General features: G+C 37.0%; 1 protein-coding gene across 4 annotated transcripts in view; it reads right to left on the bottom strand.

The window, feature by feature from the left end:
- Positions 1–15,684, bottom strand: part of LOC121299752 (tetratricopeptide repeat protein 28-like) — a 394,301-nt gene that overhangs the window by 117,398 nt on the left and 261,219 nt on the right. For all 4 annotated transcript variants that reach the window (XM_041227761.1, XM_041227758.1, XM_041227759.1 and 1 more), the window contains one exon: positions 14,083–14,213. In XM_041227761.1, the coding sequence (XP_041083695.1) occupies positions 14,083–14,213 (131 nt within the window). The remainder of the gene's footprint in view (positions 1–14,082; positions 14,214–15,684) is intronic.

Raw genomic sequence — 15,684 nt, 5'->3', positions numbered from 1 at the left:
ATTTTCCTCACCTTTTCACTGGCTTCTTTCTTCACTATGACCAATGAGCTGCTTTCCCTACTGACTGACATTCTGTCTGCCAGTAACATGACCCTAGACACTGCTGAAATGACCCAGGACCCACAACAGCAAACAAATAACAAAAGAATAAGGCACAGAAACTGAGAGCTTCCTTTACTACATATTATGTATAAGTGTGCTATAACACATGCTTCCTTTAAAACTATGCCTTAGATATGTCTTTAGGTAATGAAGGGCAAAGCAGGATTTTATTGGTATTATTTTGTAAAACCCATGCAAAGCAACGGTGGATACAAAGGAAAGCAAACTGGAGAAACAGAACTATCGAATCGTGAGACATTGGCATGCAGTGACGGACTGTCATCCCCAAGCAGTACAGTGGTTTGATAATAACAGAAGCATGGCTTATTGAAGAGCTGCTCCAGTGCACAGTAACAAATTGGAAATGCAGTCATTATAAATGTACGAGATGCAGCAATTATAAACATCTTCAGTATGATAGTCAATATCAAGTGCCAATCAGCCTCCATTGCCTGCCAGCTGCTTATTAACTTTCACCAAACACTTCGGTACACAGACCCAGTCTGTTGTTGATTGACTAATCACTCATATGTGTTCATTTCATTTGTAAAGAAGACTTTCATACGTGTCAGTCATTATTTCAGGAAAACCATGGCAACCGTAGAAATCTGTTTCATATCCTGGTACAAGCAAACTAATGTGTCAATACAGATTTATGTATTTGTATTTATTTATTTATCTATTTATTTATTGGGGGGGGGGTAAAAATAATAAATATACACTTCTCCACTGACAGTAATTTGGAGTAAAACTACAACAACGGTAACAACACATTACAACTTATGTCAGAGATACTTCATCTGAGTGCTGTACACATACAGTATTGGACACAAAACTACTGGTTAAAACACAGGCCCAAACAACTGCAATAAATGAAACAAACTATACTGGGGGGGGTAACATGAATAAACAACTTTTTGTGTCAAAGGCATCTCAGTGCACTGTATTATCATACACAAAACAACTGTTATAAAAGACTGATCCAAATAGTTGCTTATGCCAGATACAAACACATCAATAAACCTTTATTCTATGCAGGGCACAATAGTTGCTGTAAACATAGAAAACTCAGCCATCTGTAACAACACAGTAACACATGTTGGGGAAAATCTACTAAGCTATACTAGGGGAAAAGGCCATCAACTTCATTAAAGGTAAAAGTGAACCAGATGCTTAAGAATTGGGAGGGTATGCCTCTCTATTTGAATAAATTGTGATGGATGGAAGCTAGATGGAAGGACGGACGGCTAAATCACACACAAACCTGGCGATATAAATTGATATCACTTAATTTTCGACAGATAATAAGTTGCTGTCTAAAGGGAAAAGCAATTTATAAAAAAATGATAAGTATGTCATCTTGAGAAACGGGCACTTCAGATTAAAGGAAAATGTGCATAAATATATCATTTTGAGAGCCCAGATTTGTACGATGGTATAATGTATTTCTTTTGATGTATAAGAAATCGCAAGTGCTTCTTCACGTTTTCAGCTGTATAGATATTCTTTTTTCTGTATAGATATTGGTTGGAAATAAGGCTCTTGTTGCTTTGCAGTTGAGTAGATTTTACCATGAGCTCAATATGTAGCCTAAAGTGCCTAAGGACTAATTAAAATAAAAACCACTCATAGGGTAAGATTCTTTCAAGGGCACCACATTTATTTCAGTTAAACTAATTTATCTTATTTTTTTTAATACACGTGTACCACTAAATTTGCTTCATTATTTTGCAATTCTCCCATACTTTCCCTATGATTATACTATGTATGTACCATAGTTTAGCATGGCTTGCTATGTTTCTTAATATGTTTTACCATACCTCTCTGGATTTTACAATGCTTACACTTACACAATGCTTTATTATATTATATAGTTCTAGAAATAAACAGCTCAGTTCCTAACCTCTAGACTCTAACATCTACCTATGTCTCAGTTGTTATGTGCAGCCATGTGAAGCAAGGCACAGTATAATAAAATGATTATTTCAATCTGTTCATCTGTCAAGGTCTGAGAACACCAGACCAATTCTCCCAATAAGAGTAGAACCTATGATTCAACAGTAAAAACAGAGTTGGGTGTAAACTGTGTCTGAATATCCGTGATACGTAAAAAGTCCTCGACAGGCATCAAAATGCCAATCAGTTTTCAGGTGCAATTGCATAAGTTTAGTAATTCTGTTAAACAGAAGAATGTCCCCCATCTTTGTCAAAACACAGATGCTATGATGATGCTGTTTGTCTCATGGCTGTAAATATGAACAGAAGAACAGAAAATAAGTTACGACCGAGAGGAGGTCCATCCAGTTCCTGATAGCTGACCGTTCTCAGAACTGTAAGGGAACCCAATGACTCTCCACTCTCCTGCCCCCTGACCTCCGTCCTACAGTAAGTCTGTCTCCACTTTACATTCTCTGGTCCTGGTCGCTGTACCGTGCTCAAAAAGTGATTCAGTCAACAACATTAGCTACTAAATGAACAAGAAATAGCTTGCGATCATCCAGGTATAGAACAGAACTATAAAAAAGAGAACAGATTATACAAAAGAAAGAACAATATAAGAGACACTACAAAACAATAATAGCAAAAAAAAAAGATGATGAAGAAATTGCATCTGCAAGAAAATCCCTGGGCTACCACTTTAAACAAACAATCCACTCTAAACGCACATCCACTGTGTTCTCAATAGCCCGTTCAAGCAGAACCACTTGACTGTAACTGCACTACTGAGCGTTTATTGGGTTTAAATGCATCCCTTTAATGAAAACCTTACCCACACCTATACTGAACCTGATGTCACTGTCTGACAACCCCAGGGTATGCAATTAACATGGACTTCCTAACCCCCACCCCTCTCCCATTTGTCTAAGTGACAGCTAGCTATCGATCTGTCGAGAACAGAATGCAATTTCAACCTTTAAACTACTCCTTCGCTACAGGCACTCCTAAACAGATCTGGAAACCAGTCACTTAGGAACTCAATACACACGGAATATGTAATGCGCTTTGATCAGCTCGCCTTAAGTGCCAGCCTATGCAAATGTGCCAGTGCAGCTCCCCTGCTAGGTCTTTGAAAATCTGAATACTGTAGGGGGCCAAAGTGAGCTGAAGTCTTGCTATCTACAAAAATCAAATACATCTATATTTAAAGAGGAACTACCTTAAAGAATTATTTCAAAATAAAAAAGAGTACCTTTTTTTTTTTTTTTAAACACATTTTAGTTTTTGTTATGTGAATAAAAAAAATGATGGTGTCTCTTTATGAAATAACTTATCTAAGACAATGCACTATAAAGATAGCAAGTGAAACCCTTGTTAGAATGGTGTTACCAGCTGTTAAGTCAAAGAATTGCAGCTATAATAGCAGTATCTTTTTTTGTTGCAAAGCACATCTGCTTTTTGAAAAATATGTTGTTTGTATTTATCTATGTAAGCGTGTGACTGTTGTGAAGTTGATTTAAAAATGTGGTGGGAGAACAAAACATGCACAACAGCAGACTGTTAGAATAAATTGTTCCCTATTATGAGATTTATGAGCATAATCATTTCCCAGTGCACACAGGTGTGATTTGCTTTGTTAGGAAAACAACCTTAGCTTTTTGCTGGTATATCTTAGACCTGTCTGCATAATTGCTCATAAAAATCAATTAGTTTAACCAGCCTAAAAACATGAAGCATTAGTGATCTATATTACATAAGAACATAAGAAAATGTACTAACGAGAGGAGGCAATTCAGCCCATCTATGCTCGTCCAGTTCCTAGTAGCTGACTGATCTTAAAACTTTGTCAAGTTTGCTCTCAAAGGATCCCAGTGATTCAGCCTCAGTAACAGAGGTAACCCATTCCCTATCCTCTCTGTCCCATGCGCACTTCATTTTCAAATGTGTCTTCTGGTCCTGTTTCTGTGCTGCACTTGGAAGTATTGGTTAACTCCTCATTGTTGAGGAGTCAGGATTCGAAGACTGGCATAGAAAACTGTGAAAAACTGTTTGATTTGAAATGCTAGGAAGATAGACAATTAAAGCATCACGTGACCTAAAATGATTTTTACAACCGTGGCCATTCTCAAATGTTTAGGATCACTGATTCAGTAAAGAGAAACATCAAGACACGTACACGTTTGTAAGTAGGTTCTGTGTTCTTTAAGCATGCTGACTGTGTAGCATTCCTGTTCGTTATAAGACCTTCTTCACTTACGGAATACCAATGTTATCCCACTGGCTGTCTTTGTAGACTGCATCGACTATGACAGCCAAGATGCCAAACTGCAATACTTGTTTAATGTCACCAGTCCCTACCATAACTATCACTCTTTTGTGAAAAACCCTTTCTGAGCAGGAAGATTGGTTTGCCCCTGTGTATCTGTAATGGATCTCAAATGGTTGTAGCTGTCTCTTAAACGTGTCATAAAATCCCGAAATGCTTCTTGTAAGAATACTATTTTCATTTCTACATATTTTTAGGAACTGTCCCTGGGTATCACAAAAGGTCCAAAAGTCTGTGTGGAAATGTCAGTGTGTACTGTAAGTATCCCATGCATGTTACTATAGCATTTATTCGGAGCTGAATATTGTTGTTTTGTATGCTTAAAATTGGACAGTATTTATACAATGTACAGGATTTTAAAACGGCTTTGTGTTTTTATTTATTCATTTTTTAACAGTCATTAACTTCACAAGTACATTTACATGGTAAGTCACATTCCCATTGGCACCATGAAACCAGTCTGTAAAACTCAATCTCATATCGTTCCAATATCCAACTGGGGATTCAGCCGATTCCATCTGCAGTCTACAATCCAATCTGCAACCTGACACTACACAAAAATGAACAAGTATCTCGTTTTTTTTTTTTTTCGAAATGAATTCACCAGTCTCCAATATTTATTTGTCAGTAAAATATATTCACAGCCCTCATGTCCTATCTACTGTACATATTGTTTTTCTGCAGTCAGAGATTTCAAACTTGCCTCAAAATATCCAAGTGAATTTGCCCCAACAACATGACTAGGTTGCCCATTCCACACCCTTACCACCGAAAAAGTGTCTCCTTCTCTCTGTCTAACTGTGTCTTCTAGTCCTGGTTCCTGTACTGCGCTTAAAGTAGTGGTTAGGGTCAACTCCTTTTAAGATTTTAAAGACTTCAGTCATATCCTCCATACTTTTCTTCTTTGTTTAGATCACTAAAATAAGCCAACAACATCCAGTAATGCTTTCATGAATATAAAAGCTGTTAACTTGTGAGTTAAAGCTTTGTGAAAAGGACCAAATATGCTATGCTGCATTTGTTTAATGTCAAGAAGGTTCACATAGTCTGCACGGAAGACTATAGAGAATGTAGGAATGTACAGCAATTGCTTTTTAGCATGGGGCAGGTTGGAATCCTCCCTCAAGTGCAGTAAGTAGAGAGGTTCAGCTACAGTCTTCAGGGAGCTTTCAAACTGCCTTGTTGCGTTAACACTCCCACACTGACCGTGGGTGTTCAACTATGTTCTTCTAATGGCAGCCCTGGTTTCATGTCAGTTGATGCTGCCATAAAATTCAACCTTGTGTCAAAATCTCTTTGAAAGCGTGGAGCCGTGAATGCAGTAAAGATGTGCCTGCCTTGGCTCTCTAATGGCTTGGTATGTGTGTAAGTGCGCTGTGGCTGTCAGGTGTTGTGAGGCTCCACAGAGGAGCCTCTTGAAGCTGTCAGAGAGAAGCCATCCACCTCACTGACAATGTCTCCTTGATCAGCCCGTGTGCACAGGAGCTGATTCACTAATACCATAGTGCACTTCAGTACACTCATGCAGAACTGCTCACTCACTGTTACAAACTTAGAACAATGAACCGGATCAGAGGATGTAACCATGCCAACATATAAAGGAGTGATAGCCCTTTAGAATTTATGATCTTTTCCTTTTCTTGTGCTGAGGTGGTACTTTGTATTATTCAAATACAACGCTGCAAATACAAAAGTTTGGTTTGCTTCTCTGAATCCATTTCCTGTGCTGTAGGACAGTCTCACTCAAATAGTCTAGCAGTAATCAGGTGACCTAAAACACAGGAAGATATTAGGTTTCAGAAAGCAGCACTTTTAATCTATGCAGCTGTATTTGAAACATCATCACAGGAATTGAGTCACCATTTCAAAATCAATATAAATCTGAATACAGAGCTTTAAGTTCTAGTTTGAAAAACAAAGCCTGGAATGGAATAGCTTTCAAGGTCAACTACAAAGGTATTATTCTTTTTTCAACTGCATATTATTTATATGTAATCTAGGATATAAAAGAGATACTATTCCAAAGCACATTAATTCTAGCTATTTATTATACACAAAAATATAACCCACACTCACTGGCTGACTACATATACAACAAGTAAACAGTAACCCAATCTCTGGGTTCAGCATGATTTATAACCATGTAATCTATGTGAGCAGCTTCTTCTAGATTTTGTCAAGTCCCACTGCAGAAGCATGCTCAGTATCCTAATCAAAAGAATATATATATATATATATATATATATATATATATATATATATATATATATATATATATATATATATATATATATATATATATATATATATATACAGTGCCTTGCAAAAGTATTCAGACCTCTGACCAATTCTCTTATATTACTGAATTACAAATGGTACATTGAAATTTCGTTCTGTTTGATATTTTATTTTAAAACACTTAAACTCAAACTCAATTATTGTAAGGTGACATAGGTTTTATGTTGGGAAATATTTTTAAGAAAAATATAAAAAACTGAAATATCTTGCTTGCATAAGTATTCAACCCCCACACATTAATATTTGGTAGAGCCACCTTTCGCTGCAATAACAGCTTTAAGTCTTTTGGGGTAAGTATGTACCAGCTTTGTGCACAGTGTCGGAGTGATTTTGGCCCATTCTTCTTGGCAGATTTGCTCCAGGTTGTTCAGGTTGGTTGGACGACGCTTGTGGACTGCAATTTTCAAATAGTGCCACAGATTCTCAATGGGATTGAAATCAGAACTTTGACTGGGCCACTGTAGGACATTCACCTTTTTGTTCTTGATCTACTCCAATGTTGCTTTGGCCTTGTGCTTGGGATCATAGTCCTGCTGAAAGGTGAATTTCCTCCCAAGCTTCAGTTTTTTTAGTGGACTGAAGCAGATTCTCTTGCAGTATTTTACTTGTATTTTGCTCCATCCATTCTTCCTTCAATTGTAACAAGATGCCCAGTCCCTGCTGATGAGAAGCATCCCCACAGCATGATGCTGCCACGACCATACTTCACTGTAGGGATGGTGTGTCTTGAGGCATGGACAGTGTTAGGTTTGCGCCACACATAGCGCTTTGAGTTTTGGCCAAAAAGCTCTATCTTGGTCTCATCTGAACACAAAACCTTTTCCCACATCGCAGCCTTTTCCCTCTCATGCTTTCTGGCAAACTCCAGATGTGCTTTCAGATGGTACTTTTTGAGTAAATGCTTCTTTCTTGCCACCCTCCCATACAGGCCAGTGCTATGCAGAGCTCTTGATATGGTTGACTGGTGCACCATTACTCCACTCCCAGCCACTGAACTCTGTAGCTCCTTCAAAGTGATTGTTGGCCTCTCTGTGGCTTCTCTCACCTTTTCTTGGCAGTGCCTGGGTGGTGTGATGCAGCTTCCACTTCCTGATTATTGATCCAACTGTGCTCACTGGGATATCCAAACACTTGAATATTATTTTGTACCCTTTCCCTAATCTATGAATTTGTATTACATTATCTCTAAATGCTCGTTGGTCTTCATTTTCCTTCAGATTCACAGCCTTACCAATGATCCTTCAACAGTGCGGTTTTTATCCAGAAAATGTGACAGCAACTTTAATGGTTCACAGATGGAGGCCAATGGTAAGGTAATCGTGTCCTCGTCAGGGCAATTTCTTTCATCGGTGCAAACTTCCACAGCACAGGGGTTGAATACCTATGCAAGCAAGATATTTCAGTTTTTTATTTTTATTAAAAATATTTCCCAACATAAAACCAACGTCACCTTACAATAATTGATTCTGAGTTTCAGTGTTTAAAAATAAAATATCAAACAGAACGAAATTTCAATGTACCATTTGTAATTCAGTAATATGAGAGAATTGGTCAGGGGTCTGAATATTTTTGCAAGGCACTGTATATATATATATATATATATATATATATATATATATATATATATATATATATATATATATATATATATATATATATACACAATCTGGGACTATAAATTGTATTGCTTCTTATTGCTTCCTATTCATGTTGTTAAATCACTTGGACTATTTAAGACCCAACTTGACAAAGTTTTGAGATCAAAACCATTTTCTTCTGTTTTCTCATATCTGTTTATTATAAACTACACACACACACACACACAGAACAATGTAATACCAAGTTCATCACAATTGGACAAGCTGTTCTTCAGATATTTACAATGGCTCTCAAAAGTATTCATCCCCCTTGGACTTTTCCACATTTTATTGTGTTACAACATGGACTCAAAATGGATTTAATTAGGAGTTTTTGCTACTGATCAACACAAAAAAAGTCAATAATATCAAATTGAAAAATAAAATCTACAAATTGTTCTAAATTAATTACAAATATAAAACAGAAAATAATTGATATCAAAGTGTAGATAATAACTTGGTAAGTTATCTATTTTTAATGACCTAAACTGTAGTGGACCCTAACACAGTATACTCTATTATATTAACCCTTCTAATCCATTTTAACAGAAGATTCTGTGAAATAAGGTCCAGGTAAAATTGGGTTTAGAAATTTTAGGGAGGCAGTATAGTATTTAGATCGGCCATGGCTCAGATTATTAAAAGAGATGTCTTTGTTTCACTGCTAAATCATAAATACTGTTGTGGGTTCCTTATGTTGTTCTATGTGGTAAGTTTATCTGGGGGAAACAAATCTCTTTTTTTTACTGCTACTTTGCTGCATACTGTATTGCTATTAAACAATCTGGTTTTAGTTCACTTTCACCTCGTGCTTTTCACATAACACACCTGAACAAAACTCTTTGAAACATACCAAGTTATTGCAACTGTAATAAAAGTGTCAGTCATATTTGAATTTAACATTGTAGCTGTTTTGTTCTAGTGTTGTAAAATAAACAGACATGTTCTGCTTTTTTTGTAGTAAAGACTAAGACTAAAGAATAGGATTTGGATGCCTATAAAGTATATTTAGGTAACCTGGTTGATGTCTGCCCACATTAACAGTGACCTATTATAACGACTGTTTCAATGGCATCTCTGATGTCTTTCTAAAACCTCTGCAAATACATGCATCAGAAATCCCTTGTCACAACTGATAGAGATGCCAAACACTGTCAGGCCATAAAGTCAAATTGCCCTCTCCTTTAATTGCTAAGATTAAAGAGCAAGAACCAGAAAGAATGGTTTTTAATAGTTCCATTACCCAAAACAGCAAGAAAAACATGTTTCCACAAAGACCAAACAAAGCCCTCCAGGTATGATTTATTTTAAGGTATTGAAAACATGTTTTCTTGCTCTTTGAAGTGTGACGACATTGTTGGCCACGCAATTTAAAGCGCTGGCTTAGTTCTTTGACACAGCACACACACACTAGTGGCCACATGTTGTAATAGCGGCTTCCTGAAGGGAAGGTGTATACATGATTATAGTGGACACAGTGGCGTAGCTAGGGGGGGTGTTTTTAGGGGTTTGACCACCCCCCGAAATTCATTATTCAACAACGTGGGAGAGAAAGAAATATCAGCCACCTGCGACATTTTAACCCCCTAACTAATGTCAATGTGTTTGCTTCGCTGCCCGCATAAGCACATGTACAAAAAAAAATTATCAAACACATATCTAGTTGTGATTAAGCAGAGCCCTGTAATTTTTACACCAAATTCAGCCTTCGACTCTTTCGATTGGACGACGTGTGTGCACGTACTGTTCAAACCGACGTGCAATGAGACGTCCAAGACGAAGACTAATATAGAAATGATAGCCTCAGCTAATACTAGCATTACAGGAAAATGAAAAAAAGCAGTGATTTTATCATTTGTCGGACTGCCTTTAAACCACTGGTTTTCAACCTTTTCATCTCAAGTACCAGTGTCCATTTCAATTGATTAGCACTTCCAGAGTATTCTCCTCAAAGCAATACCAGCCTTTGCAATAATAAAGTATAATATAATATTAAAATTGGTACGATCTGTCCTGAGATTCTACAGTTCAGTAAAACACAATGATTGGGCATAACCAAATTAGGGACGGGCGAAAATAGAAACCGTGTAATTGGCGACTCTTAAAAAATGAATGCTTTTAACGATGCATTTGAAGATATGTCTGGAAATACACGTCACTCAAAGGACAAATGGTTATTGTAGCCTTTGGATAAGAAGGAACAAAGAAATTAGCCATTTAAACCCAGTTCGCTGTTTACAAATCATGCATAAAAGCGACTTCTCTGGCCACAACATCGCATTTCATTTTAAATTTACAGACTTTCATTGATAAAAAAACTAACCCACGTCTGGGAGGTTACTAGACATCCTCCGCTTTTGACCAGTTCTGAGGACATCTGTTTTTTAGTCCCCTGCCAATCATGCTTTAAACGGCTGTTGTAAAACCGAGACCTATAAGAACTCGACAAGTTTGCAATGGAAAAGGAGGGACTTGGGGATCTAACTGTCATTTAATGTGTATGTTTGATAAATGCACAGTAGTGTTTCTAAATGTGATTGTGAGATGAAACAATATGGTTCTTAATAGGGTGATTTCAAGTTCACTGCAAGTTTGAAGTGTAGTTAATTTTTACAGAAACATTTTTATACATTATTACCCATAGGCAAAAATCTCCACCCCCCACTGAAACAAAATCCTGGCTATGCCACTGGACACACATTAAAGTCAGCATTACAAGTAAAAATACCAAAGGGAGCTTAATACACTCAAAGACTAACATTTCAACTAGAAGTCTTTTTCAGTGTTTTTATCTCTACATCCACAGTATGGTTCATAAATGCCGTTCGTCAATGCAAATACATTTCAACCACACAACAGTGAAAACAAACTGTGAGTACAACTAAATCAATAAGGCTGCGTCAAGCTAAATGAAGTCCTTGTAAAAATATAACAGCCAAATGGACAAACACATTATGGTAATGGATAGCATGCTCTAAAATGCCCTCATCAAGTTTCAGTTTCATTTGGATCAGCAGCTCTTTGTCCTTACAATGTGTCTTAGACTGGCAGCTCCGAGGGGCCTGCTTTGAATGTGTTTACGATGAACTCCAGGTAATTCAAGTGTTTAAGCAAATTTTGTCACAGTTACTTACAGCCTAGGCTTGCACAAGAGCTTCAATGGATACGCTCTATAATGAAAGCCCACTGGCAATCTACAGACGCTTGTAGCTAACTGCTTTGGTACACAAACCATATCCACATCTTTAAAACAAACAAACAAGTTAATGAGACACGCAGAAGGGTTTTAAAACTCCAGTGAAACCTAATTAAACCTGTGCTTCGGGTTACACGGCCGTGTCAGACCCCTGCAGCCCCTTGCCTGGGTCCACTGCCTTCTGACGACATCGTTCTCTGGCAAAGGCCTTTCACACAAGCGCTCATATTATTATAGCTAGTTTATGATTTTCCATCATTTGTCTGCTATTTTTAAAATCCAGTGCTGTAATCGACGCCGTCTGAAGGCCTCAGAGACAGGAGAGTTTCTGTGGTAGGGATGGTATTTGGAAGTCAGGAATTAAAGGCGCAGTAACTTCAGTTAGAGTGCACAAGAGAGGGGGAGGGGAGCAGAGTGAGGCTGGCGGGAGGGACTGTTTTACTGTCAAATGAGAAACACATTGCTTTACTTTCCTTCAGAACGTTTCTTCCTCTCTACAACTTGTCTTTATCTGCGGATATCATTTTAAAACATTTAACATATTTATTCATTTATATTTAATAATTTAATGTTCATCCACAAAGCACCACAGAGATAGCATCTACCTACTAGAGGCACACACAGTTTCACTGGTTAGCACTGCAGTGGTAGTTATCTATGCAACACTCAGATTTGACAGTTTGTTTTACAGGAGGCCCTGTGTGTTATGATGTAAGATTTCAATATTAGGTTCAAACTCTTAAGAAGACACTTTGCTGATATAGCCTGTGTTTTATAGTCCTGTGGTGACAGAAGCTGGCAAAGGATTGCGCTTGAATTCAAGGTCAAAGCTACTTAACACAGCATAGAACCGCAATTGAATTAAACACCATGTTGAGCAACTGGACCAGAATGATTGAAAACATCATAACGTTTGAAGGCAGGAAAAAAACATATATTTTATAAAGTAATTTAATGCTACTGATGCTTTAATTATGTACTATAGTAAACATTGGGATATGGTTTCACTAATTTTGAACTTCCTTACCTAAAGTAACATTAGATAGTCCAAGATTAGTGCCTGATCAGGGACTGTCAAACTAATCGTAAAAATCTACGTGTGTTGTTTCTGAAAATGAGAACATAGCAAAGCGGAAATTAGGTCCGTGTAAAACACTACATAATCTATTGATTCATAAAATATGTATTGTTTTCACTGTAAAATTCAATCAAAATCTTAAAAACACTTGACTAAAGTATGATTTGGTTGTAAAATATTTTCAAAAAATGTATGTTCTGTTGCAGTTCAATTCATTGCGGTAGTGACAGAGTTAAAGTTTGCTGGTAATCGCTAGCCTAGTGCAGCAGGACTGCCAAGCACAGGCCCCAGCGCTCACCCACAGCCACTGCCTCCTCGCTCAGCTCACAGGATTGCTTTTCACAAGGATAATTCTCCAATGAGCGTTTAAATAAAGCATTTACCACTCTCACCCTTGAATTTTAACAAGAACAACTCCTAACAACCCTTCAGATCTCCGCACTGCCAAGGAACACAATGCTGCCCCCTTCAAACAGCCAGAAATAAATTACCTCACTGCAATAAAATATGAATTCAGGTTTCAAAAATGATATTAATATTTTACTAATTCTTTTCGATATAGTATTATTAGTCGTATTAGTCGTTTTTTTTTAATGACTGGTGCGCTTGACACCATATAATAATATATATATATAATATATATTATATAATATATATATCTAATATATATATATATATATATAACCACAGTGTCGCACCGGTCATTTAAAAAATACGTCAGATTATATGATATTATATATATATATATATATATATATATATATATATATATATATATATATATATATATATTAGAAAATATTTTTCCCACGAGAAAACAGTGACAATGTGGTCAGGATGATGTCATCAGGAAACGCTAAATTAATTTCCTGTGGTACGCACTCAAGAAGGATATCCAGGGATCTCAGTTTTCACACAAACCATTTGGTTTAACATTTAATTATATCAGTCGCCTGGATAATACATTTAGAGAGCTTAAAATAAATACAAGAAGATTATTGTTGTTATTATTATTATTACAATGATTTTCGCCTTTTATAGTAATTGACATAAAGCAAGGGGATTTGCACTTTTTTGTTTTTTACATGTTTTGGGGTTTTTACAATTTTAATAAAATGGGGTTTAACCTGGCACTGTCTCCTGTAGGGGAGAATCAGGGAAAACTGGGCCCTAACTTATCAACTAACAATAACACATGGATATGTTTCCATTTAATAACAAGTTTCATTTCAGATTGCTTTCAAGTCAGTCCCAGTGACAGACTCAGATCAGGGAATTACTTTCAAATGTATTTCTGTTAATTTCGAGGCAAGCAAAACATCCATATATTCAAACCCTAAGATACAACTATAAAGTCAGTGTAGACAAGCAGTTTGGTTAAAGCCTTCGTCAAGGAAGGCATAGCTGCCCAAAGAAACCGCTGAGTTCTCATTGTCAGTCAATGCACGTGCCACTGTGCATGATTAATTCAGTAACAGCACTGTGAGGATGAACCCGGCAGGCCTACCTCTCTGTCCTTCAGCTTCATGGCCAGGACCAGCTGGTGTCGGTGGTTGGTCAGCGCCTCGCGGTAGTTGCCTTTTGAGAAGAATGCCGATCCCAGGTTACCGTGGGCCCGACATTCGCCTGTCTGGTCACCTGAAACAATCAGAACACACAGTGAGCTCCCCTCCGCACCTGTGCAGGTTCACCGGTCACACACGGAGTACAAAGCCACAAGAAGAAACAACATGTAGACGATTCCTTTGGGAGAGTTCATCTTGTACAGCTTAGAGAGAAACTTTGAATATGGATTTTGTGAAAAAAAAAACCTCTGGTGTACTCCTCCCAATTACTTTAGTTCACTGCTGTCAAGCACAAAAGTCAAGGAACTGATTTCCTGAATGTTTAAATTCTAATATTAAACACGTTTCAATGTTTTTTTAAACTTTAGCTTAGCTTGAATGTTGGTACTCATTCAGATAACCTACAAAAAAAAGCACTTTAGCACAGTACATGTGTACAACACACACTAATGTGTGTTTAATACAGCTTTGGCCAAAAGTTTATCATCATCTGATTAAATTAACTAATTTTGCTTCATAAAGTCGAATGAAGATTTTGTACATTTTTTAAATATATATATATATATATATATATATATATATATATATATATATATATATATAGATAGATAGATAGATAGATAGATAGATAGATAGATAGATAGATAGATAGATAGGTAGATAGGTAGATAGATAGATAGAATTATAAATGTTTAACATTTGGACAGCTCTTAAACTCTAAACTATTGACAGCCCAACACTATACATTAAATACTTAAAAATACAGGTGCAGTTGATACACTGTAGCTGCCCTGTAATTTCACATTACTGAAATTACACATGGACTTAAACAACAAAATGATATGATCAGGAAATATTCTTAATGGAAGGTAATACTATACGAAACTAAGTAGCCAAACATTCCGGAAAGTGTCTTCTCCAGTATCTTTCTATATGTGAGAGATACTGTGCAGTGTCTTCTCCAGTGTCTTTCTATATGTGAGAGATACTGTGGAGTGTCTTCTCCAGTGTCTTTCTATATGTGAGAGATACTGTGCAGTGTCTTCTCCAGTGTCTATCTATATGTGAGAGATACTGTGGAGTGTCTTCTCCAGTGTCTATCTATATGTGAGAGATACTGTGCAGTGTCTTCTCCAGTGTCTTTCTATATGTGAGAGATACTGTGGAGTGTCTTCTCCAGTGTCTATCTATATGTGAGAGATACTGTGCAGTGTCTTCTCCAGTGTCTATCTATATGTGAGAGATACTGTGGAGTGTCTTCTCCAGTGTCTATCTATATGTGAGAGATACTGTGCAGTGTCTTCTCCAGTGTCTTTCTGTGTGAGAGATACTGTGGAGTGTCTTCTCCAGTGTCTATCTATATGTGAGAGATACTGTGCAGTGTCTTCTCCAGTGTCTTTCTGTGTGAGAGATACTGTGGAGTGTCTTCTCCAGTGTGCTGCTAAGATGCTGTAAGCGGATCTTTCAAAGCTGCAGGTAAAGGATCAATAACTTCAAAACACAGAATCCTAAGCTAAGACTATAAGAAACTAAGTCTACTCAAG

The sequence above is a fragment of the Polyodon spathula genome, chromosome 25 (assembly GCF_017654505.1).
Source record: "Polyodon spathula isolate WHYD16114869_AA chromosome 25, ASM1765450v1, whole genome shotgun sequence".
In the NCBI taxonomy this organism is placed as follows: Eukaryota; Metazoa; Chordata; class Actinopteri; order Acipenseriformes; family Polyodontidae; genus Polyodon; species Polyodon spathula.
This window is presented reverse-complemented; position numbering and strand designations above follow the sequence as displayed.